At 52.4% G+C, this 22,127-nt stretch overlaps 3 protein-coding genes across 3 annotated transcripts in view; 1 reads left to right on the top strand and 2 right to left on the bottom strand.

Moving 5' to 3' along the window:
* The window catches only part of LOC144247141 (uncharacterized), a gene marked incomplete at its 5' end in the record, with an annotated part of 238,215 nt that overhangs the window by 66,673 nt on the left and 149,415 nt on the right, over nt 1-22,127 (top strand). The window lies entirely within an intron of this gene.
* LOC144247136 (uncharacterized) overlaps nt 1-22,127 on the bottom strand; it is a 147,298-nt gene that overhangs the window by 57,758 nt on the left and 67,413 nt on the right. The gene's annotated exons all lie outside the window — the stretch shown is intronic.
* Nucleotides 11,193-12,125, bottom strand: LOC144247131 (olfactory receptor 14J1-like). Its single transcript, XM_077786727.1, has one exon. The coding sequence runs from the start codon at nt 12,123-12,125 to the stop codon at nt 11,193-11,195; it is 933 nt and encodes a 310-aa protein (XP_077642853.1).

Here is a 22,127-nt window from a genome sequence, read left to right as displayed (position 1 = left end):
GACAACGAGAAGGAGGAGGAGGAGATGAAGGATGAGGACGAGGACGAAGAGGAGAAGGATGAGGATGAGGAAAAGGATGAAGATGCAGAGGACAAGTAGGAGGAAGAGGAGGAGGAGGAGAAGGATGATGAACAGGAGGAGGAGGAGGACAAGGTGGAGAATAAACAGGAGGAGAAGGATGAGGAGGACCTGGAGGAGAAGGACAAGAAGGATGAGGATGAGCAGGATGGGGAGGACGAGGAGGAGGAAGAGGAGGAGGATGAGGAGGAGGAGAATGAGGAGAATGAGGATGAGGAGGACAATGAGAAGGATGAGGAGGATAAAGAGGAGGAAGATGAGGAGGAGGACAAGGATGGGGAAAAGGATGAGGATGAGGAGAAATAGGAGGATAAAGAGGATGAGAATGAGGATGTGGAGGAGGACAAGGAGGAGGAGGACGAGGTGGACGAGGAGGAGGACGAGGACGAGGACGACGACGACGAAGAGGAGGTGGAAGATGCGGAGGAGGAATAGGAGGAGGAAGAAAGAGAATGAGGACAAGGAGGATGATGATGATGAGGAGGAGGAGAATGAGGAGGAAGAGGAGAATGAGGGGAGGAGGAGGAGGAGGAGGACAATGACAAGGAGGATGAGGATGGGGAGGAAAAAGAGGGGAAGCAGGAGGAGGAAGAGGAGGAGGAGGAAGACAGCAAGGACTAGGGTAAGCACAAGGAAGATGAGGGTAAGGAGGAGGACAAGGAAGAGGAGGAGGCAGAGAAACATGAAGAGGAGGAATAGGAGGAGGAAGAGAGAGGACAAGGACAAGGAGGATGATGAGGATGAGGAGGAGGAGGACAACGAGGAGGAGGAGGAGGAGAAGAAGGATGAGGATGAGGAGGAGAAGGATGAGAATGAGGAAACGGATGAAGACACAGAGGACAAGGAGGACGTTCTCGTCCTTGTCCTCCTCCTTATCCTCCTCCTCCTCTTCGTCCTCCTCGTCCTCCTCCTCTTCCTCCTCCTCCTCCTCGTCCTCCTCATCCTCCTCGTCCTCCTCGTCCTCCTCCTACTCCTCCTCCTACTCCTCCTCCTCCTCATTGTCCTCCTCCACATCCTCATTCTCATCCTCTTTATTCTATTCCTCCTCCTCGTCCTCGTCTTCCTCGTCCTCCTCGTCTTCCCCATCCTCCTCCTCCTTGTCCTACTTATCCTCTTCGTCCTCCTTGTCCTCCTCATCCTCATCCTTTTCCTCATCCTTGTCCTCATCCTCCTCCTCCTCCTCCTTATCCTCTGCATCATTATCCTCCTCATCCTCCTCATTGTCCTCCTTATTCTCATTCTCCTCCTTCTCCTCCTCCTCATCTTCCTCCTCTTCCTCCTCCTCGTCCTCCCCATCCTGCTCATCCTCATCCTTCTCGTCCTTCTCATCCTGGTCCTCCTCATCCTTGTCCTCCTCCTCTTTATTCTCCACTTTGTCCTCCTCCTCCTCCTCCTGTTCATCTTCATTCTCCTCCTCCTCCTCCTCCTCCTCCTTGTCCTCTTCATCTTCATCCTTTTCCTCATCCTCATCCTTCTCCTCCTCGTCCTCATCCTCATCATCCTCCTTGTCCTTGTCCTCTCTCTTCCTCCTCCTATTCCTCCTCTTCATGCTTCTCTGCCTCCTCCTCTTCCTTGTCCTCCTCCTCCTCATCTTCCTTGTGCCTGCCCTAGTCTTTGTCATCTTCCTCCTCCTCCTCTTCCTCCTTCTGCTCCTCCTCTTTCTCCTCCCCATCCTCAACCTCTTTGTCATTGTCCTCCTCCTCCTCCTCATCCTCATTCTCCTCTTCCTCCTCGTTCTCCTCCTCCTCATCATCATCCTCCTTGTCCTCGTTCTCTCTCTTCCTCCTCCTATTCCTCCTCATCTTCCACCTCCTCTTCGTCATCGTCCTCCTCGTCGTCCTCCTTGTCCTCCTCCTCGTCCTTCTCCTCGTCCTCCTCCTCGTCCTCCTCCTCATCGTCCTCCTCCTCCTCTTCCCCCTCCTCCTCCTCTTCTTCCTCCTCCTCGTCCTCCTCGTTCTCCTTCCCCTTGTCCTCCTCGTCCTCCTCATCCTCCTTGTCCTCCTCGTCCTCGTCCTCCTCGTCTTCATCCTCCTCCTCCTCCTCATCTTCCTCCTCCTCGTCTTTGTCCTCCTCGTCGTCCTCGTCCTCCTCCTCCTCCTCTTCCTCCTCCTCGTCCTCCTTGTCCTCCTCCTCGTCCTCCTCCTTGTCCTCCTCCTCCTCCTTGTCTTCCTCATCCTCGTCATTGTCCTCCTCCACATCCTCATTCTCATCCTCTTTATCCTCCTATTCCTCCTCCTCCTCCTCATCTTCCTCGTCCTCCTCCTCCTTGTCCTCCTCCACATCCTCATTCTCATCCTCTTTATCCTCCTATTTCTCCTCCTCCTCCTCGTCTTCCTCGTCCTCCTCCTCCTTGTCCTCCTTGTCCTCCTCGTCCTCCTCATCCTCGTCCTTTTCCTCATCCTTGTCCTCCTCCTCATCCTCCTCCTCCTTATCCTCCACATCCTTATCCTCGTCATCCTCATTGTCCTCCTCATCCTCATTCTCCTCCTTCTCCTCCTCCTAATCTTCCTCCTCTTCCTCCTCCTTATCCTCCCCACCCTGCTCATCCTCATCTTCCTCGTCCTTCTCCTCCTGGTCCTCCTCATCCTTGTACTCCTTTTGTTTATTCTCCACCTTGTCCTCCTCCTCCTCCTGTTCATCTTCCTTCTCCTCCTCCTCCTCCTCCTACTTGTCCTCTGCATCTTCATCCTTTTCCTCATCCTCATCCTTCTCCTCCTCGTCCTCGTCCTCATCCTTCTTCTCCTCCTCCTTCTCCTCGCTGTCCTCCTCCTCCTCATCCTCATCATCCTCCTTGTCCTTGTCCTCTCTCTTCCTCCTTCTATTCCTCCTCTTCATGCTTCTCTGCTTCCTCCTCTTCCTTGTCCTCCTCCTCCTCCTCCTCATCTTCCTTGTGCTTGCCCTAGTCCTTTTCATCTTCCTCCTCCTCCTCTTCCTCCTCCTGCTCCTCCTCTTTCTCCTCCCCATCCTCATCCTCTTTGTCATTGTCCTCCTCCTCCTCCTCATCCTCATTCTCCTCTTCATCCTCGTTCTCCTCCTCCTCCTCATCATCCTCCTTGTCCTCGTTCTCTCTCTTCCTTCTCCTATTACTCCTCCTCATCTTCTACCTCCTCTTCGTCGTCATTGTTGTCGTGGTCGTCCTCCTCCTCCTCCTCCTCGTCCTCCTCCTCGTTCTCCTCCTCGTCCTCCTGCTCGTCCTCCTCCTCGTCGTCCTCCTTGTCCTCCTCCTCCTCCTCCTCCTCGTCCTCATCCTCCTCCTCCTCCTCCTCCTCCTGTTCATCCTCGTCCTCCTCGTCCTCCTTGTCCTCCTCCTTGTCCTCCTTGTCCTCCTTCTCGTCCTCCTAGTCCTCCTCGTCCTCGTCCTCGTCCTCCTCCTCCTCCTCCTCTTCCTCCTCCTCATCCTTCCCATCCTGCTCATTCTCATCCTCCTCGTCCTTCTCCTCCTGGTCCTCCTCATCCTTGTCCTCATCCTCTTTATTCTCCTCCTTTTTCTCGTCCTCCTCCTGTTAATCTTCCTTCTCCTCCTCCTCCTCCTCCTCCTTCTCTTCCTCCTTGTCCTCTTCATCTTCATCCTTTTTCTCATCGTCATCCTTCTCCTCCTCGTCCTCATCCTTCTTCTCCTCCCCCTCCTCCTCGTTGTCCTCCTCCTCCTCATCCTCATCATCCTCCTTGTCCTTGTCCTCTCTCTTCCTCCTCCTATTTCTCCTCTTCATGCTTCTCTGCCTCCTCCTCTTCCTTGTCCTCCTCCTCCACCTCCTCATCTTCCTTGTGCTTGCCCTAGTCCTTGTTGTCGTCCTCCTCCTCCTCTTCCTCCTCCTGCTCCTCCTCATTCTCCTCCCCCTCCTCATCCTCCTTGTCATTGTCCTCCTCCTCCTCCTCCTCCTCCTCCTCCTCATCCTCATTCTCCTCTTCCTCCTCGTTGTCCTCCTCCTCATCATCATCCTCCTTGTCCTCGTTCTCTCTCTTCCTCCTCCTGTTCCTCCTCCTCATCTTCCACCTCCTCTTTGTCCTCGTTGTCGTCGTCGTCGTCATCGTTGTCGTTGTCCTCGTCCTCCTCCTCGTCCTCCTCCTCGTCCTCCTCCTTCTCCTCCTCATCCTCCTCGTCCTCCTCCTCGTCCTCCTCATCCTCCTCATCGTCCTCCTCCTCCTCCTCCTCCTCGTCTTCCTCGTCCTCCTCCTCCTTGTCCTCCTCCACATCCTCATTCTCATCCTCTTTATCCTCCTATTCCTCTTCTTCCTCCTCGTCTTCCTCATCCTCCTCCTCCTTGTCCTCTTCGTCCTCCTCGTCCTCCTTGTCCTCCTCTTCCTCGTCCTTTTCCTCATCCTTGTCCTACTCCTCATCCTCCTCCTCCTTATCCTCCGCATCCTTATCCTCCTCATCCTCCTCATTGTCGTCCTCATCCTCATTCTCCTCCTCCTCCTCCTCCTCCTCATCTTCCTTGTGCTTGCCCTAGTCCTTGTCATCTTCCTCCTCCTCCTCTTCCTCCTCCTGCTCCCCCTCTTTCTCCTCCCCCTCCTCATCCTCCTTGTCATTGTTCTCCTCCTCCTCCTCTTCCTCATTCTCATTCTCCTCTTCCTCCTCGTTCTCCTCCTCCTCATCATCATACTCCTTGTCCTCGTTCTCTCTCTTCCTCCTCCTATTCCTCCTCCTCATCTTCCACCTTTTCTTCGTCGTCGTCCTCCTCGTCCTCCTCCTCGTCCTCCTCCTCGTCCTTCTCCTCGTTGTCCTTGTCGTCCTCTTCGTCCTCCTCCTCGTACTCCTACTCGTCTTCCTCGTCCTCGTCCTCGTCCTCGTCCTCGTCCTCGTCCTCGTCCTCGTCCTCGTCGTCGTCCTCCTCCTCCTCCTCCTCCTCCTCCTCGACCTCCTCCTCCTCGTCCTCCTTGTCCTCGTTCTCTCTCTTCCTCCTCCTATTCCTCCTCCTCATCTTCCACCTTTTCTTCGTCGTCCTCCTCCTCGTCCTCCTCGTCGTCCTCCTCGTCGTCCTCGTCATCCTCCTCGTCCTCCTCCTCGTCCTCCTCCTCGTCCTCTTCCTCCTCGTCCTCGTCCTCTTCCTCATCCTCGTCGTCCTCCTTCTCCTCCTCCTCCTCCTCCTCCTCGACCTCCTCGTCCTCCTTGTCCTCTGCATCTTCATCCTTTTCCTTATCTTCATCCTTCTCCTCCTAATCCTCGTCCTCATCCTTCTTCTCCTCCTCCTCTTCCTCGTTGTCCTCCTCCTCCTCATCCTCATCATCCTCCTTGTCCTTGTCTGAAGAGAGGTTGGCAGAGGAATGGTTGTACAACAGGGGACATGATGCTGTAAAATTAATCCAAGTAGGGTGGGCTACGTGACTGCTGCAAGGTTCGCATGACCCTGAAGAGCAGATGGTGTGCAGAAAGCAGGATATTGAAACTGCTTGGTATGTAGAAGTAGATAGAGAAGAACAAAGAAGTGCTAAGCCCTTCTAACTGCAAGGCCAGCTGGACAGGCAAGTATCAAACACAAAGATACTTTTAAAATAACAGTACAAGTCACATAGCAACCAATCATGAGCTTGGCTTTTGCAATATGTATGAGCTAATTAATGAACATATATAAACTGTGTAATCTGTCACAATAAACTGAGACTTGATGATCATGATAGCATGAGTCTTGTCTCCCACGGCACCCTCCAACACAAGTGCCCCGGCAGTGGGAACCACAACTCATCAGGTTTGTGTCCTTTGGGCTCAGGGACTGGTGACACTCGGAGGCACAGAAAGGTTTCTTGCCAACAAACACAAGTTGAACATTTGAACAGTTTAATAACCATCACAGCTCTTCCCTCATCTCTCTGGGATGTCCCTGCAGCATCTGACATGTCCCCCACACCCAAGGCATTTCTGTACAGGAACAGCTTCAGATAAAGACATAAGAAAAGGTAGTTCTTTGATATATATAAGCACAATAAGGATGTTGACTGATATGGTATTTATATTAACCTCTGAAAGACTGGGCAACTTCTGGAAGCTCAAAGCATGAAGCCAGTCAGTTGAGAGGCACTTTAATGACCAGAAACCATCTGGTGAAGGAAATCTGGGAGCAGCAGGAAGGACATAAATCCAGTTGGACTAGTGATGACCTTAGACATGGCCATTTAAACAGGAGAGCTGGAAACGCCTGAAGGAAGAGGGAGAGGAAATAATAAACTGAATATTGGTGACACAAGTAGAAGGCAATGTCAGTATTTCTCCTCCTGCCAACACTACACTTCTAGGAAATTCCTGTTCCAGGTGGGAAAACTTTGCCATTTCTTAAAAGTACTGAAGTAACCCAGATAATAAAAATTTGATTCCATAACATGAAATGTATGAGTATTAACACCTGGGCCCCTTTCCAGGCAGACATCAGCTGTGTGCCCATGAACAGGCAGTGCCACTTGTGCCCTGAGGTGCCAAGCTGGGACTGGATCTCTCAGAGAGGAGCTGAGGGAGAGCAGAGCACCTTGCAAGCTGCAGGTCCCTGCCAGCCCCGCAGGGCTCCTGTGCCATCAACATCTGCTCTGCTCCAGTCTGGAACAGGGCCCAGCACGGTGCCGGGACCATCAGAGAGCTGAGGTGTGTGCTGGAATTCCATGCCCTCCCCATGGCACAGCAGCCCTGCATTTCCCTCCTCCAGCCTTGGTCTCCAGCACAGCCATGGAGGCTCTTTGGGCTCCTGAGTGTTCCTGCAGCCCCAAGGGCAGCTGAGCTCTGCCTTGGGCACAGGCAGCCCTGGCCAGCGCAGGCCATGCTCAGCAATTCCTTGTCTGTGCCCGGCCTTGCTGCCAGCCCCGGCAGCGGCTGCGTGGCCCCTCGGTGGCCCTGTGCTGGCCCAGCCATGGTGCCACAGCCCCTGTGCAGCCCAGCCCAGGACAGGAGCATTGCGGCTGGGAACGGCCCCTGTGCCGTGGGGCCCTGGGCAGCCTTGGGGCTCTGTGCCCCATGGCCTCCCTGCTGGGCAGCCTCTGCCAGCTCCTGCCGAGCCCGTGGCACCTGTGGGGCTGCACAGACAGCCCTGCCCGGGCTCTTCCGGCCTCTGGGCCAGCAGAGAGGCGGCCAGGGCTGGCCATGGCCGGGAACAGGCCCTGAGCCCCGCAGGAGGATGGAGCTGGGCCACAGCCAAACTCAGCCCAGGGCAGAGCTGGGCTCAGCAGCCAGGGCTGCCCAGGGCTGGCACAGACAGAGGCTGGCACTGACAAATGTCCTGGGCCCCTCCCTGCTCTGTCCATGCCCCAATGGCACAGAGCAGCCTCCTGTCTCGGGCTCTTGCCTGTTTTCAATGCCTGCCCAGGCGCTGGCCCTGCCCCACAAGGCCTGGGCTGAGTCCTGCCCCTGCCCGCTCAGCCAGGCTGAGATGGACACTGATGGTTTCTGTGCCAGGCTCTCCCAGCCCAGCCCAGCTCCCTGCCAGCTCTGCCAGCTGCCCTGAGCTCTGGGCAGCACCAAGGGCCTCTCCCCAGCACAGCCCAGCCAGCTCTGGCCCCACAGCTCTGCTCAGCCCAGGCTGCTCTGGGCACTGCCCCACGGCCTCAGCCCCTGCCAAGGGCACAGCAGCAGCTGCAGCTCAGCCAGGACTCAGCCCCACCATGGGGGAAGGGGCTTGGCCAAGGCCAAAGGAGTTCCCTGGCTGCCCTGCTCCCCTCTGCCTGAGGTGCTGAGAGCTCTGCAGCCCCTCCTGCCATCCCATCTGCCCAGGCCAGCACAAGAGCCCCGGCCTTGGGGCCCTCCAGAGCTGCTCCTGCTCCAGGCCCAGGGCCCATCCCAGAGCTGGGGCAGCCACAAAGCTGTGCCCATTTCTGCTCATTGCTGCCCTGATGGGGATGGATCCTCAGTCACTTGGGGGTTGCTGATGATTTTTACTGCTCCAGATGCCTCTTCTTTCTTGAGCTCTTCACTTCAGGAATTCATTTACAAAAGCTCATAAACATTTGTTCAAGATGCCTGAACAGGTACTGGTGAGGCTCAGAGGCACAGAAAGTTTCTCTTCATGGCCAACAGACCATGGATGAACAGGACACAATTTAATAACAATCACGCTCTTCCCTGAGCTATGTGCAACATCCCAGAAGTGTCTAATGAGTCCAGCATCCACAAGTGATTTCCATACTAAAATTAATTTTAGACAAACATGGTTCTGTGATAGATATAAACACAATTAAGTTCTTGTATCAGGATGCTCATCCTGGAGTGGGGGCAATACAACTCAAACAATTCCAGGTACTGATTTTTTAATGGGAAACAGCCCTTAAAAACAAAGGAGTCCAGGAAGGATGGACATAGTTCAAGACTATCTTAAGGGGGAAGGAGCAGCCCATCCCAGTGTGGCAAAAGATGAGCTGGTGAGGAAAATGACTGTCCTGGCTGCCCATGGAGCTTTTGTGGGAACTTAGGGGAAAGAAGAGGGTGCATCAACTTTGGGCAGAAGGTCAGGCAACTTAGCAAGCGTTTAAGGATGTTGTTAGGTAATGTAGGAAAAAAAAAAGGAAAGAGGTGAAATCTCAATTAGAGATTAACCTGGCCACTTCTGTGAAAAATAATAAAAAAGTTGTCTATGAATAAGTTAATAGCAAAACGTGGTATAAGGGGAATTCTACTCTTTATTGGATGAAGTGGAGATTAGAGTAACTAAAGAAAAGGAAAAGGCCAAACTACTTAATAACTTGTATGTCTCAATTTTCATTTTATGGAGAGGTTGTCCTCAGGACAAGCTTTCTCCTGAGCTAGTAGATGGACACAGGGAGCAGGACAGGCCCCTGTAATCCAGGAGAAAGCAGCTGCTGACCTACTGAGCCACTCAGATGCTCACAGGTGGATGGGATGGGATCCATCCTAGGGGGATGAGGGAGCTGGTGGATGAGCTCCCCAAGCTGCTTTCCATCATTTACCATCAGTCCTGGCTCACCAGGGAGGTCCCAGAGCACTGGAGGTGCCAGTGGGAGCCCATCCCCAAGAAGGGCTGGAAGGAGGATCTGGGGAGCTCCAGGCCTGCCAGCCTGACCTCGGTGCCCGGCAAGGTTATGGAACAGATCACCTTGAGAGCCACCACAGGGCACCCACAGGATGGCCGAGGGGTCAGAGCCAGCCAGCGTGGATTTAAGAGGGGCAAGTCCTGCCTGAGCAACCTGATCTCCTTTTATAACCAGGTAACGCACCTGTGGGTGTGGGAAAGGCTGTGGATGTGTCCATCTGGACTTCAGCAGAGCCTTGGACACTGTCTGTGACAGCATTCCCTGGAAAAGCTGCAGCCCACGGCTTGGGCAGGTTCCCTCCTGGCTGGGAGATGGAAGAGCTGGCTGGAGGCTGGGCCCAGAGAGGGGTGGGGATGGTGCTGCACCCAGCTGGTGTCCAGTCCCTGGCGCTGTCCCCAGGGATCTGTGTTGGGCCCAGTCCTGTCTAACATCTTCGCTGATGATCTGGGGGAGGGGATCGAGCTCACCATCCCCAAATTTGCAGGTGACACCAAGCTGGGTGTGAGTGTGGATCTGCTGGAGGGCAGGACAAGAAGACACAGCCTTCAGCTGCGCCAGGGGAGGTTTAGGCTGGACAAGAGGAAGAAGTTTTTCACAGAAAGGGTGAGTGAGCATTGGAATGGGCAGGCCAGGGGGGAGGTGGCAGAGTCACTGTCCCTCTCCAGTGGCACTCAGTGGCATGGTCTGGGTGACAAGGTGGTATTAGGGCATTGGTTGGATTTGATGATCCCAAAGGTCTTTTCCAGCCTATTTGATTCTGACATCCTGTGATGATTGGGGCACTCTGGGGCCATTTTGACCCTGCAGGGCCTCGTGGAACTAAGAGGACCATGGTGACACTGTGCAGCCCCATAGAACCAGGGCTCCATTGTGGTGCTCTGGGGCCAAATGGAACCAGGGAGTCCCCGTGACACTGGGTCCTGGTGGAACCACAGAGGCCATGGTGACACTGCGGGGCCTCGTGTGACCGAGGGGTTTCACCACTGTGACACTGCCAAACCAAGGAGAGCATTGGGAGAGTCCAGGGCCCAGGGGAACCAAGGGGCCCTTCTGACACTGCGGGGCCTCATGGGACCAAGGGGACATTGTGACACTGCAGGACCTTGTGTAACCAAGGGGCCACTGTGACACTCTGGGGCCTCAGGGAATCTGGAAGGCCCTTGTGACACTGTGTGGCCTCGTGGAAACAAGGAGTCCATTGTGACACTGAGGGGACTTGTGGAACCACAGAGAGCATTGTGACAGTGTGGGACCTCATGTGACCATGGGGCCTTTGTGACACCATGGGGCCCCATGGAACCAAGGGGCCACTGTGAAACTGCGGCACCAACAAGAACATTGTGACACTGTGGAGACCCATGGAACCAAGGAATCCATTGTCACATTTTGCGGCCCCATGGAACCAAGGAGACCAGTGTGACAGTGCAGGGCCTGGTGTAACCAAAGGGACATTTTGACGCTGAGGGGCCCCTTGGAACCAAGGACATCTTTGCAGATGACACCAAGCTGGATAGGAGTGTGGATCTGCTGGAGGGTAGGAGGGCTCTGCAGAGAGTCCAGGGTAGTCTGGATCCAGGGCCCAAATCCAACAAGGTGAGGTTTAACAAGTCCCAGTGCTGGGTCCTGCACTTTGACCACAACAACCCCTGCAGCGCTACAGGCTGGGGACAGAGGGGCTGGACAGCAGCCAGGCAGAAAGGGACCTGCAGGGACTGATGGACAGCAGGCTAGACATGAGCCAGCAGTGTGCCCAGGTGGCCAAGAAGGCCAATGGCTCCTGGCCTGGATCAGGAATGGTGTGGCCAGCAGGAGCAGAGCTGCTGTGCCAGCACTGATCTGCCCCAGCTCTGCACACAGACATTGCTGCTGCAGCTCCAGAGAATGCAGCAAAAGGGCATCTCTGCAGAAAACTGTGCTGGGAGATAATTTAGTTCCTTAAATCCACCAAGAGTTCAACCCCTCATTGACACAGTTTGTGGGCACAGGGAAGGTGGAAGTAACAAAATGAGAAATGGCACAAACAATGATACTTTTTTGTGGGCAATCTCAAAAACCTAAAACAAAGTAAAAAAGCACCTCTATAATGAAACCAACAATTAGTATCAAAGATTACTTTTATTACAAGTGATTTGCAGAAATTGGCCAGCTATTTAATGTTTCTGAAACCATCCAGTCATCAGTCTCCTCACTACAGCCTTGAGCTCCTGGTTACTCAGGCTGTAGATGAGGGGGTTCAGGGCTGGAGGCATCACTGAGTACAGAACTGACAGGGACAGATCCAGGGATGGGGAGGACTTTAAGGGGGGCTGCAGGTAGGCAAATACACCAGTGCTGACAAACAGAGAGACCACGGCCAGGTGAGGGAGGCAGGTAGAAAAGGCTTTGTGCCGTCCCTGCTCAGAGGGGATCCTCAGCACAGCCCTGAAGATTTGCACATAGGAGAAAATAATGAACACAGAACAACACAATGATAAACTACCAGTAACCACAAGAAGCCCAAGTTCCCTGAGATAAAACTTGGAGCAGGAGAGCTTGAGGATCTGTGGGATTTCACAGAAGAACTGGCCCAGGACATTGCCATGGCACAGGGGTAGGGAAAATGTATTGGCTGTGTGCATGAGAGCATTGAGAAAGGCACTGGCCCAGGCAGCTGCTGCCATGTGGGCACAAGCTCTGCTGCCCAGGAGGGTCCCGTAGTGCAGGGGTTTGCAGATGGACACGTAGCGGTCATAGCACATGATGGTCAGGAGGGAAAGCTCTGTTCCAAGGAAGAACAGAAGGAAAAAGAGCTGAGCAGCACATCCTGTGTAGGAGATGTTCCTGGTGTCCCAGAGGGAATTGTGCATGGCTTTGGGGACAGTGGTGCAGATGGAGCCCAGGTTGCTGAGGGCCAGGTTGAGCAGGAAGAAGAACATGGGTGTGTGCAGGTGGTGGCCGCAGGCTACGGCGCTGATGATGAGGCCGTTGCCCAGGAGGGCAGCCAGGGAGATGCCCAGGAAGAGGCAGAAGTGCAGGAGCTGCAGCTGCCGCGTGTCTGCCAGTGCCAGCAGGAGGAAGTGGCTGATGGAGCTGCTGTTGGACATCTGTGGTGTCTTGGCATGAGGACCTGTAAGAAAAGTAATCATGGAGTAGTTAGGTGTGGAAAGGTCTTTAAATATCCCAGCACAGCCTGGGGGCATTTTTTTCCCCACTGCCTGCCCAGGGCTCTGTGTCCTGGAGCTGTCCCTGTGCCCAGGGATGGGCCTGGCCAGAGCTGCCAGAGCCCAGTCCAGCCCTGGGGGCTCAGCTCTGCCCTGCAAACACCTCCCAGAACTGGCACTGCCCAGGGCCAGCTCTTTCTCTCCAGTCTCTGATGACAACATCAGAGAAATCCTGAGGAGGCTGGAAAAGTGGCACTGATGCTGCCTCTAAGGGACCCTGTCCTGATTTCTGTCACTACCTGGTTTATTCAGATCTCAGGAAAAGCTTGTTTATTTTTCTTAACATGAAGTGAGAGATTAATATGTATGGGAAATTTCCATTCCAGGCAACACAGAGCAGTACATTAAAAAAACCAGGATTTTCCCTTTTATGCAGCCCATGCCTTGCTGTGCTCCCTGTATAATCTGCTGGGAAATATTCTGCAGTTAATTGTTGTGCTGGGAGCAGTCCTGAACAATGCAGCATCTTCACCACACAAGGAGAACACTTCCAATCATTATGAGCTGTATCCTTCCCCCCAGATCTTTTCCCTCAGCACTGGGAGCAGCTTCCTCAGCCAGCTGAGAGCTGTCCCTGACAGGCAGCAGAGTCCCTGGCCCAGCACAGCGTCCTGAGCTGCAGGACCCTGCTCTGCAGGACAGCCCTGGGCACCCCTGGCTGCTCTGCACAGGAGATGAGCAGAGAATGCACTCACAGGGTCTGTGGGCATTGGCATGTTCCAGCTTTAGGAGATCTCTCCAGGAGCTGCAGCTGCATTGTCCTGCAGCCAGAGGTTCCTGTGCCAAGGGCTGGCAGTGATTCTGCCCCAGGCACTTCTCAGCCCCTTCCCAGCCCTGACTGATTGAAGCTCTCTGTGCCTCTGTGCTGTGCCCGCGCTGGCTGCAGGCAGTGCCCCAGCCCTGCTGGGCTGGGAGAAGAGCTGCTCAGCAAGAGCAATGTGCTTTTGAAGCTCTGCTTGGTTACCAGCATCACCCTCTGTGCCAGGACCCTGACCCAGCTCAGCAGCACAGACACAGCACAAGGACTTTAATGAACCTCTGGGGCTTTGTGCTTAGCCCTGAACATCAGGCCCTGGGAGGGAGCTGCAGAAACCTCTGCAGAACTCCAAGTCATAATCCAACTCCAAAGTTTTTTGGACTTTTAATGGGTCCCACTGAGGGACACGACTGAGAAAGTGTCCCCAGGCCCCAGGCCGAGCAGAGAACTGGAGGCACTGATGCCAGGTGGGGACAAAGAGAAGCCAAGTCTTGGTGCCCTGGGGCACAGCAGGGTCTGTGCCACCAAGGGCTATGAGGAGACACCTTGTCCTGAGACCCTGGGGCCTCCTGGCACAGCCCCAGCCAGGCTGGGCACTGTCAGCCCCTGGTCCTGCCCTCAGCATCCCCCCCTAGCCCACATCTCAGTGGCCTCAAGGATCTGCTGGAAGGAGTCCCTGGGGAGCCTTGGTCAGGAATGGCCCTGGGGGCTCCTTCATGCTGCCAGGGACTGCAGGTTTTTCAAAGGACTCTGGCTTTTGCTTTTGCCTTGGAATCTCTTAGAGCTTTGTGCAATCCTGGCCTCCAATTAACTGCTTTAATTAGTCCCTGCAGAGTCTTTGTCAGTCACAGCACTCAGTGGGGCTCATTAATGCTTCAAGGTACTTCAGTTTTTTAAGGTAATTGGTGTTTCACTTTTGTTACAGACTCTGTGAGAGGCTTGTGCAATCATTGCCCCAATTATCTGCTTTAATGTGTCCCTTGAGAGCTTTGTACTGACACTCAGTGGGGTTCATTAATACTCTGAGATACTCAAATTTTGCGAGGTTCTTTGAATTCTTCTTCCAAAACTGAGAGGTTTTTGTGCCATTTGGAGTCTCTGAGAGGTTTTTGTGCCATCCTGGCCTCCAATACTCTCCTCCTAGGCATCCATGAGGAGCCTGTGTTGGGGATGGACCTCAGTGGGTCCCATTAAGACCTCGAGAAACTTTGGGGTTTTTTTCTGACTTTTGCCTCCTGGAAGGGTTTGTGCAATCTCCTCTCAGGCCCTGAGGTTCCAGGACTCAGGTCCAAATGCACCATGGGGCTCATTAGGATCAAGCAAGTCCTGACAAACCATGGCTGTGCCTCGATTTCCCTCTTGTCTGCGGCAGTTCATCAGGAAGATTTCTATGGTAGTTTTCGTTTGCCTATTTGATATTTCTCAGTCAATGCATCAATTAGTGTGGTGGGTTCAGTGCTGGCTAATTACCAGTGCACACACTAGAATATACTTACTCATTTCCTGCTGCGAGATAGGATTAGGAGAAAGGCAAAGTGGGCTCAAAACTTTAAAAGAGTGTAAAGAAAAGTTTATTAGCAGTAACTAAATGAAAGAGTTATAAGAATATGAACAAAACTTTCAGAACACATCCTCTCTCCATACAACCTGACAATGTAGAGACAAAACCTGAAATTTTCAGTCAGTTTACCACCTCTAGAATATTTTAATGTTTCTTCAGTTCACATCAGGAGAGAAGTACCTCTTGTTAATGTTATGGAGAATTGTCCACAAGAAAACAGTTATCTCATGGCTTTTCATTTCCATGAATAACCACTGCCTGGAAAAATCTTCAATTGTGAGGTCACTCCCATGTTTTCACAGCTTTTCCCACAGCTCTGTTTAGCGGCCATGCCAACTTATGGGGTATTAGTTTAAAGATGAGCTGTTTAAGGGCAAAGGATCTCTTCATCTATTTCTGAAATCATCTTCAGCTCTGGGAACAGAGGTCTTCTTCTCTCCCTGAGGGCACAGGGTCTCATAACTCTTCTCTCTTTCAATGTTCAGACTTCTCATGGGATCACAGCTACTTCAACATTTGCTTACTTTAGCATGGAGGTCTTTGCTGAACAAGTCATCTCCCCATAGTTTTCAATGTTTTATAGGGAAAAAGAGAGTCTGATGTATCCATGACATCCTTCTCCATAGCTTTACCAGAGGATTTCAGCCCCAAGATCAAGGCATCTCCTCATCCCTCCCATCTGGGACTCAACTTCCTCTTCCCTGACCTCGGTGTGTTCATGTTGCTCCTCTGTGTTCCTGCCCTGTGTCCTTTTCTCTCACTGGAGGGAGGATGGCAGCTCTGGCAGAGTCAATATCTCCCCCTGGGTCTACAGATGGCTATTTGACTCCGGCTGGGCTTGATGGCCAATTCTAATTTTGGCCATGGTTCCTGGTCATGAGGACCAGTTTTTTTCCATAGGAATGAAGAAACAGAGTCCCACTGTTTTAGGGGCAAATGAGAAGTGACCACCTAAGGACAAGGCCAGCCAGAGCTGCCAGATTTTGTTCTTAGAGATACCCTTGAATATAGGAAATTTTTTAGGCAGACTGTCAGTTTTGGCAATGGGCATCTGAAAAGACAGACGGTTCTTTCCCATACAAAGAAGAGCACAGAGCCCCAGTGCTCCAGGAGCTGATGACAGGCAGCCCTTGACATTCCAACATCAGCCAGACCTGTCAGGTGGCCCCTGGCAGGCCAAGCCAGCCAGACCTGGTCCATGTTCCCTCAGTTCCATTGGGCCCCACAATGTCCCAATGATCCCTTGCTTCCACAAGGCCCTGAGATGTCACAATGCCCCCTTGGTGACACCAGGCCCTGAAGGGTCAGAATGGTCTTCATGGTTCCATCAGGCCCCACAGAGTCATAATGGTCTCTGGGTCCATGAAGCCCCGCGGTGTCACCATGGCCCCTTGGTTCCATGGGCTCCAGTAGTGCCACAATGATCCCCTTGGTTCCATGAGGTGCCCACAGTGTCACAGGGATCTCCATGGGAAGGAAAGAACCGAGCCCCAGTATGGCAGGGGCAGCCACCAGAGGCCAAGGCTGGCCAGAGTTGTCAGTTCTGGAAGATTTTGGCTGGGAGCAACCCTTGGATGTAGGGAATTTTAGAGGTGGGATCCCAGTTTCAGATATGGACACCTGGAGAAGTACAGGTTTTTCCATAGGAAGGAAAGCACAGAGCCAAAATGTTTCAAAGGCAGAAGAAGAAAGAGGTGGCTTCTGGGAGGCTGAGACATCCAGACCTGTTCTTCATGGCAGCTTTTGTCATGGAAGAATCCTTGCATACACAGAATTTGGGAGGAGGAATCTCAATTTTGAACACAGTCACCTTGAGAAGAAGGACAAGTCTTTTCATTGGAAGGAAAGCACCAAGTCCCAGCGTTTCTAAAGCAGATTAGAGGCAGCTCCCAAGAGGCCAAGGGCAGCCAGACCTGTTTGTCGTGGCAGCTTTCACTTGGGAGCTATCCTTGGATGTACAGAGTTTTGGAGGAGGAATCCCAGTTTTGGCCATGACCCATGGAGGAGAAGGAGAGTTCTCTCCCATTGGAAGGAGAGCCCAGAGTCCCAGGGCTTCAGGGCAGGTGAGAAGCAGCCCTGGACATGCCAAGGTGGCCAGGTGCTCCCCAGGAGGCCCAGCCAGCCAGACCTGGTCCATGCTCCCTTGGTTTGGTGGTGATGCCTTGAGAGGCTGCCTAGAACAGAGCCAGGCAGTGTTAAAGGAATAAAGCAGGATTTATTAAAAGGCCTTCAAGGGATACACCTTGGGCAGTACAAGAGCCTGGCCCTGGCTCCATCCTAGATGGAGCCCAGGTCATGAGTTTTCACTGGGGCAAACAGGGGGATTTGGTCTGGCAGGATGTGTAAAACAATCTCCTGTAATATCTACCTGTTCTCACACAGAGCACTTGGCTGCAGGGACACATTCCCGTCATTCCTGGCCAGGTTTCAGGATTCAAACACTGCTGTCCTTCCCAGGAGCTGTTCCTTCAGCTGCCTCGGGAGGCCTTTTGGCCTCTGGAGCCACACTCTGGCTCCATTATTAGCACTGCTGGATCCAAACCCTTTATCTCCACCAACAGCAGTGATTTGAGGTGGATATCCTTTTTTCCCAATTGTTTTAAACACTGACAATATTAGTAATTGTGCTACCCTGACATGGGTTTGAATAATCCAATCTTGTTCACTATTGTTTAACTAAATTACTTTAATTTTCCCTTGATAATCAGTTCTTCCTCCCATGGCATGAGCACTTTGCAAGGCCAAGCTCCAGTGAGCAGTTATCAAACCAAAGTGTCCTGGAGGAATCTGGATTCCTGTTCCTGCATTGTTAACTCTCATTTGCTTCTGAATTATCCTGACTAATTCCAGTGGATGAAGGTCCAGCCCTGCAGCCTTTGGGCTGGCCCTGCCAGGGCCATCACACCCAGAACAATTTCCCAGGCAGTCCCAGTCTCACTGCCCAGGGCTGTATTTGCACATTGGGAGCAGCCGTGCACAGCCAGGGGGTTTCCATTTCCCCAGGGGCCATTGTTAAGGGCATGGAGCACATCTGGAGATGGGTTCTCCATGGGGACAGGTTCCCATCTCCTCATTCTTTAACTGCTCTTTGAACAACCCCTCCTCCACCTCCTCCTCCTCATCCTCCTCATCGTCCTACTTCTCATCCCCATCCTCGTCCTCATCCTCGTCCTCATCCTCGTCTTCGTCCTCATGCTCGTCCTCGTCCTCCTCGTCCTCCTACTCCCCCTCCTTCTCCTCTTCCTCCTCCTACTGGTCTTCCTCGTCCTCCTTGTCCTGTTCCTCCTCCTTGTCCTCCTCCTCCATTTACTCGTCCTCCTACTCCTCCTCCTCCTCGTCCTCCTTGTCCTCCTTGTCATCCTAGTCCTCCCCCTCCTTCTCCTCCTCCTTGTCCTGATCATCCTTACCCTCCTTCTCCTCATCATCCTCCTCCACATCCTCATTTTCATCCTCTTCCACCTCCTATTCCTCCTCCTCCTCCTCGTCTTCCTCATCCTTCTCCTCCTTGTCCTCCTTGTCCTCCTTGTCCTCCTGGTCCTCCTCCTCCTTGTCCTTTTCTTCATCCTCATCCTCCTCCTCCTCGTCATCCTCCTCCTCCTTATCCTCCTCATCCTTATCCTCCTCCTCCTCCTCATCGTCCTCCTCCTCATCCTCATTCTCCTCCTTCTCCTCCTCCTCATCTTCCTCCTTCTCCTCCTCCTCTGCATCCTGCTCGTCCTCATCCTCCTCGTCCTTTTCCTCCTGGTCCTCCTCATCCTTGTCCTCCTCCTCCTCCTTTTCTTTATTCTCCTCCTTGTCCTCCTCCTCCTCCTGTTCATCTTCCTTCTCCTCCTCATCCTCCTCATCCTCTCCTTGTGCTCATCCTCTTCCTTGTCCTCCTCCTCGTTCTTCTCCTCATCATCATCATCCTCCTTGTCCTCATTCTCTCTCTTCCTCCTCCTATTCCTCCTCCTCATCTTCCACCTCCTCTTCGTCCTCCTTGTCTCGTCCTCCTCTTCTTCCTCCTCCTCCTCCTCTGAGTGTGGTTCTCAGGATTCAATGACTCTAGGATTCCAGGAACCTGGAACTCTGGGATTCCATGGCTCTGTGACCCCATGGATGGATTCAGGACTGTCTCCATGGCCATGACGGAACGTTGGTGCCAGCAGAAGGGGCTGCAGTGCAGGGGCACCAACAGCTGAGAGGCGACTGCAGCTGCTGCTGCTGCTGCTGCTGCTGCTGCTGCTGCTGCTGCTGCTGCTGCTCCTTGTGGGGGTTCTGCTGGCAGGGGCAGGGCCCTGGTGTGGCTGAGCATTGCCATCTCAGCCTGCGAGCTCCTGGGAGCTCAGGACAGAGCCAGGACTGGCCCAGGTTGGCAATGCACTTGAGGACGGACACAGAGAATGGAAAGTGCCCATGGAGTGGTTCCAAGCAGGTCTGTGGGAAGGAGGAGGGAGGGAGGATGAATCCCCTGCCCAAGGCTGCCAAGGGAAAGGCTTTGAGAGGGAAAGGAAGCCTTGACCTGACACTAAGTCCTTCAAGGTCTCATTTGCCCACGCTGAGCAGGATTTCATTGGGCTTTGTCTCAAGGCAGTGGCAGGGACAGAAGTGGTGGGAGTAGCTGGAAAGCAGGGCCGTGTATTCCCTACCCCCAGCCCATTTGGGCAAGGTCTCCATTGTCTGCCTGCAGCCAGCCTGGGGGGCCCTTCTTCTCCTCCTCCTGCTTGGGGGACTGGGCTTGGTTTCTCCTGCCATCTGCAATGCTGAGCTTCTCTCTCCTCAAACCTGGCTGCTCAGGTTCATGTCCCTGTGTCTCGCACCTTCCTCCTCTTCCTCCTCACCACATGCTCATGGAGCCTCTTTGGGCAGCTGGACTGGAACTGGCAGCAGCAGGCGAGCCCTGAGGAGCACCTCTGGCCTCCAGCCTTTCTGCAGGGCTGGCCAGAGCCTTCCTGCCAGGGGCGAGCCTCTTTCCTGTCTCTTCCCGAGGCAATATAGTCTGGATCTTGGCTCTGTCCTCCTTTCTTTCTCTTTCAGGGAAGGATCAGCCATGGCTGAAGGAATCTTCCATAGGTACCTGGTGCTGATGGCCATTGTCAGCATCAACCAGCCCCCTGGAAAAAATGGGATTTCTCCTGAGGATGATAAAGGAATTGTCCAGAGGATGAAGGAGAGGGAAGTAAACCTTTGGCAGCACCAGCTGCACTTGGAGGAGGAAATTGCAGACCTGGAAGCCAGACAGGAGTGTCTGGCATGGCCTCTGTGGGAACTGGAAGGAAAGATCCATTGTCACACATGCACGGTGGTTTGCTTGGCTGTCCCTGCCACATTCATGATCTGGAGGCAGCGTAGGAATGGAGCCAGAGGGGAGCACAGAGAAGAAGAGATTGACCTGGGGCTCCTGGGGAAAGCCTGGAAAGGAGTGGCCTTTCTGACAAAGCCCTTGTACTGCTCAGGGCCATTTGCATCTCCATGGGCAGAACTGGAGGATATCTTCCAGCATTTGTGGATAGATTTGTTGAATTACCTCTTAAATTACTTCATTCCTGTAAGAAAATCTTGCTGCTTGAAATTCTTTAAGTTCCTTAGGTTAAGAATATCCTTATTTCTGTATATTTATTGTTAAATATTCTGTATTGATTGCTATAATCTCTGTATTGATTGTTAGAAATACTCTTTCTATTGATTGCTAGAAATACTCTCTGTATTGATTGTTAGATATACCCTATATTGTTAGAAATACTCTGTACTGATTGTTAGAAATACTCTCTTTTGATTGCTATCATCTCTGTATTGGCTGTTATACTCTGTATTGATTGTTAGAAATAGTTTCTGTATTGATATTAGAAATACTCTCTGTATTCATTGTTATAAATACTAGGCTTCCATTAATAAGATAGATTTAAGCAAAGGAATAAACTTTTCAGAATTGTTTGTTTTCAACCAGATGACTTCCTGTTATCTTTAGCCTCGGGCATTTTCCTTGCACCCTGTGCTCCCCTTACAGGCTGAAATGCAAACACCACAGAAACAGAGACCCTGTGTGCAAAGCACAGCCAGGGGTGTGTGCTCCTCTGAAGGGACAGACATTTAGGGGAGGATGTCTCAGAAGGAGGCTGTGGACATTGTGGCTGGAAAGCAGGGAAGGAACAGTTTGGCACGAGCTTTCCTTCAGCAGGAGGGGAGCACACAGAGGAGTTTGTGTCAAGTGGAGTCTGACACTGCCATCCAGTGCTGGCAAGAAGGGTGGAGCAGAGAAGCTGAGAAAAGGGCCTCAGCATGTTTAGTGATGAAGTCTGGACTTCAGTGATGGGGACAAAACCTTTCTAAACTGAACATTGAATCTCAAACCCATAGCATTTTGGGAAGGAATGTTACTTTCTTCACAGTATCAATATATTTTCCTACCCATTTCAGGTAAGAAAGGATTTCACTCCTTGTCTGCATTAGTGGATGTTGGAATTCCTAGTGCTCCCTTCAGACTTCCAGGGATTGGAAGGTGCACTGTGGGCTGTGAGGAAACACTTCCCAGGCATGGCCGAGGTTGTACATCTGTTCAAACAAAGGGGAACTGGAGAGGGTTCTTTCAAAGTGTGACTCCTCCCTATTCCATCAGCAATAGTCTCACAGGATTTATGGGTCAGGAACATGTACAACACATGGCAGGGAAGCTGGGCAAGCAGTGAGTGCTGTACCAGCACGGCCAGAACAGTGCAAGAGCCAACGCCAAACAGGCTGAGGCACCCAGGCCAATCCCATCTTTCCAGGGCTCTGGGCTGAGCACACAGCTTCAATAACGTCAGGTGCTCCCCCACAGAGCCTTCTGCAGAGCTCTGGGTTAGGACTGACAGCTTTCCTCTTTATTTCATACTAGAAAGGGAAATTTTTCTCTCATTTTGCCCATCTTACATATGCAGATGTGATGGGAGGCCATCTCCCTGTTTGTGTAGGTGTTGAACCTGGGAAAGACAGTCTGTAGTGTCAGCTGGATACCTGAGGGCTGTCACATAAGCAGTAAGTGTGAGCTGTCAATTTAAATCATGATCAGGAATGTAGTATGTTCCAATCCTTAACATTAAAATTCAGTGCCACCTGTGGCTCCAGTGGGATGTAGATCAGGCATGTGTCTTTACCAAAAACGTAATGGTTATTATAATACTTTTCAATTGGGATTGGGTCCAAAAGCAGGAGGGTCTTGGTGCGAAATTAGTATTCAGCCTAATCATTGCAACTAATTAATTAGTTTTATTGAATAAATGCACATGTACAAATGTGCCAGCAGTTAGTCTCTGCGATGAGTAGGTTTGAGGCATTTTTTCATTTAGTCTGTAGTGTGAACTTCAGTGTCTGCAGACTTACATATTAAATTTCTCTCTTGGTCACCACTTGATGATTATCATCACTAGAATTAAATTCCTAGTGTAGTGAGGAGGTGGGAAATAGATAAGAAAATCTGTTGGGTTTGCATGGCCAGGTTTTGGTAGGTGAAGTAATGGTTTCTGTTAGAAGCTGTTGGAAGCTCCCCCATGTGCACAGAGCAAATGCCAGCTGGCTCCAGGAGCCCCAGGCTCGGAGCCAGTCAGAAAGC

Source organism: Lonchura striata, chromosome 15 (genome assembly GCF_046129695.1).
Source record: "Lonchura striata isolate bLonStr1 chromosome 15, bLonStr1.mat, whole genome shotgun sequence".
Lineage (NCBI taxonomy): Eukaryota > Metazoa > Chordata > Aves > Passeriformes > Estrildidae > Lonchura > Lonchura striata.
The sequence above is the reverse complement of the archived record's forward strand: the minus strand, read 5'-3'. Positions and strand labels throughout refer to the sequence as shown.

Bases quoted from the DNA above. Each gene is read 5' to 3' on its own strand.
- LOC144247131 (XM_077786727.1), bottom strand. From the start codon at position 12,125: ATGTCCAACAGCAGCTCCATCAGCCACTTCCTCCTGCTGGCACTGGCA.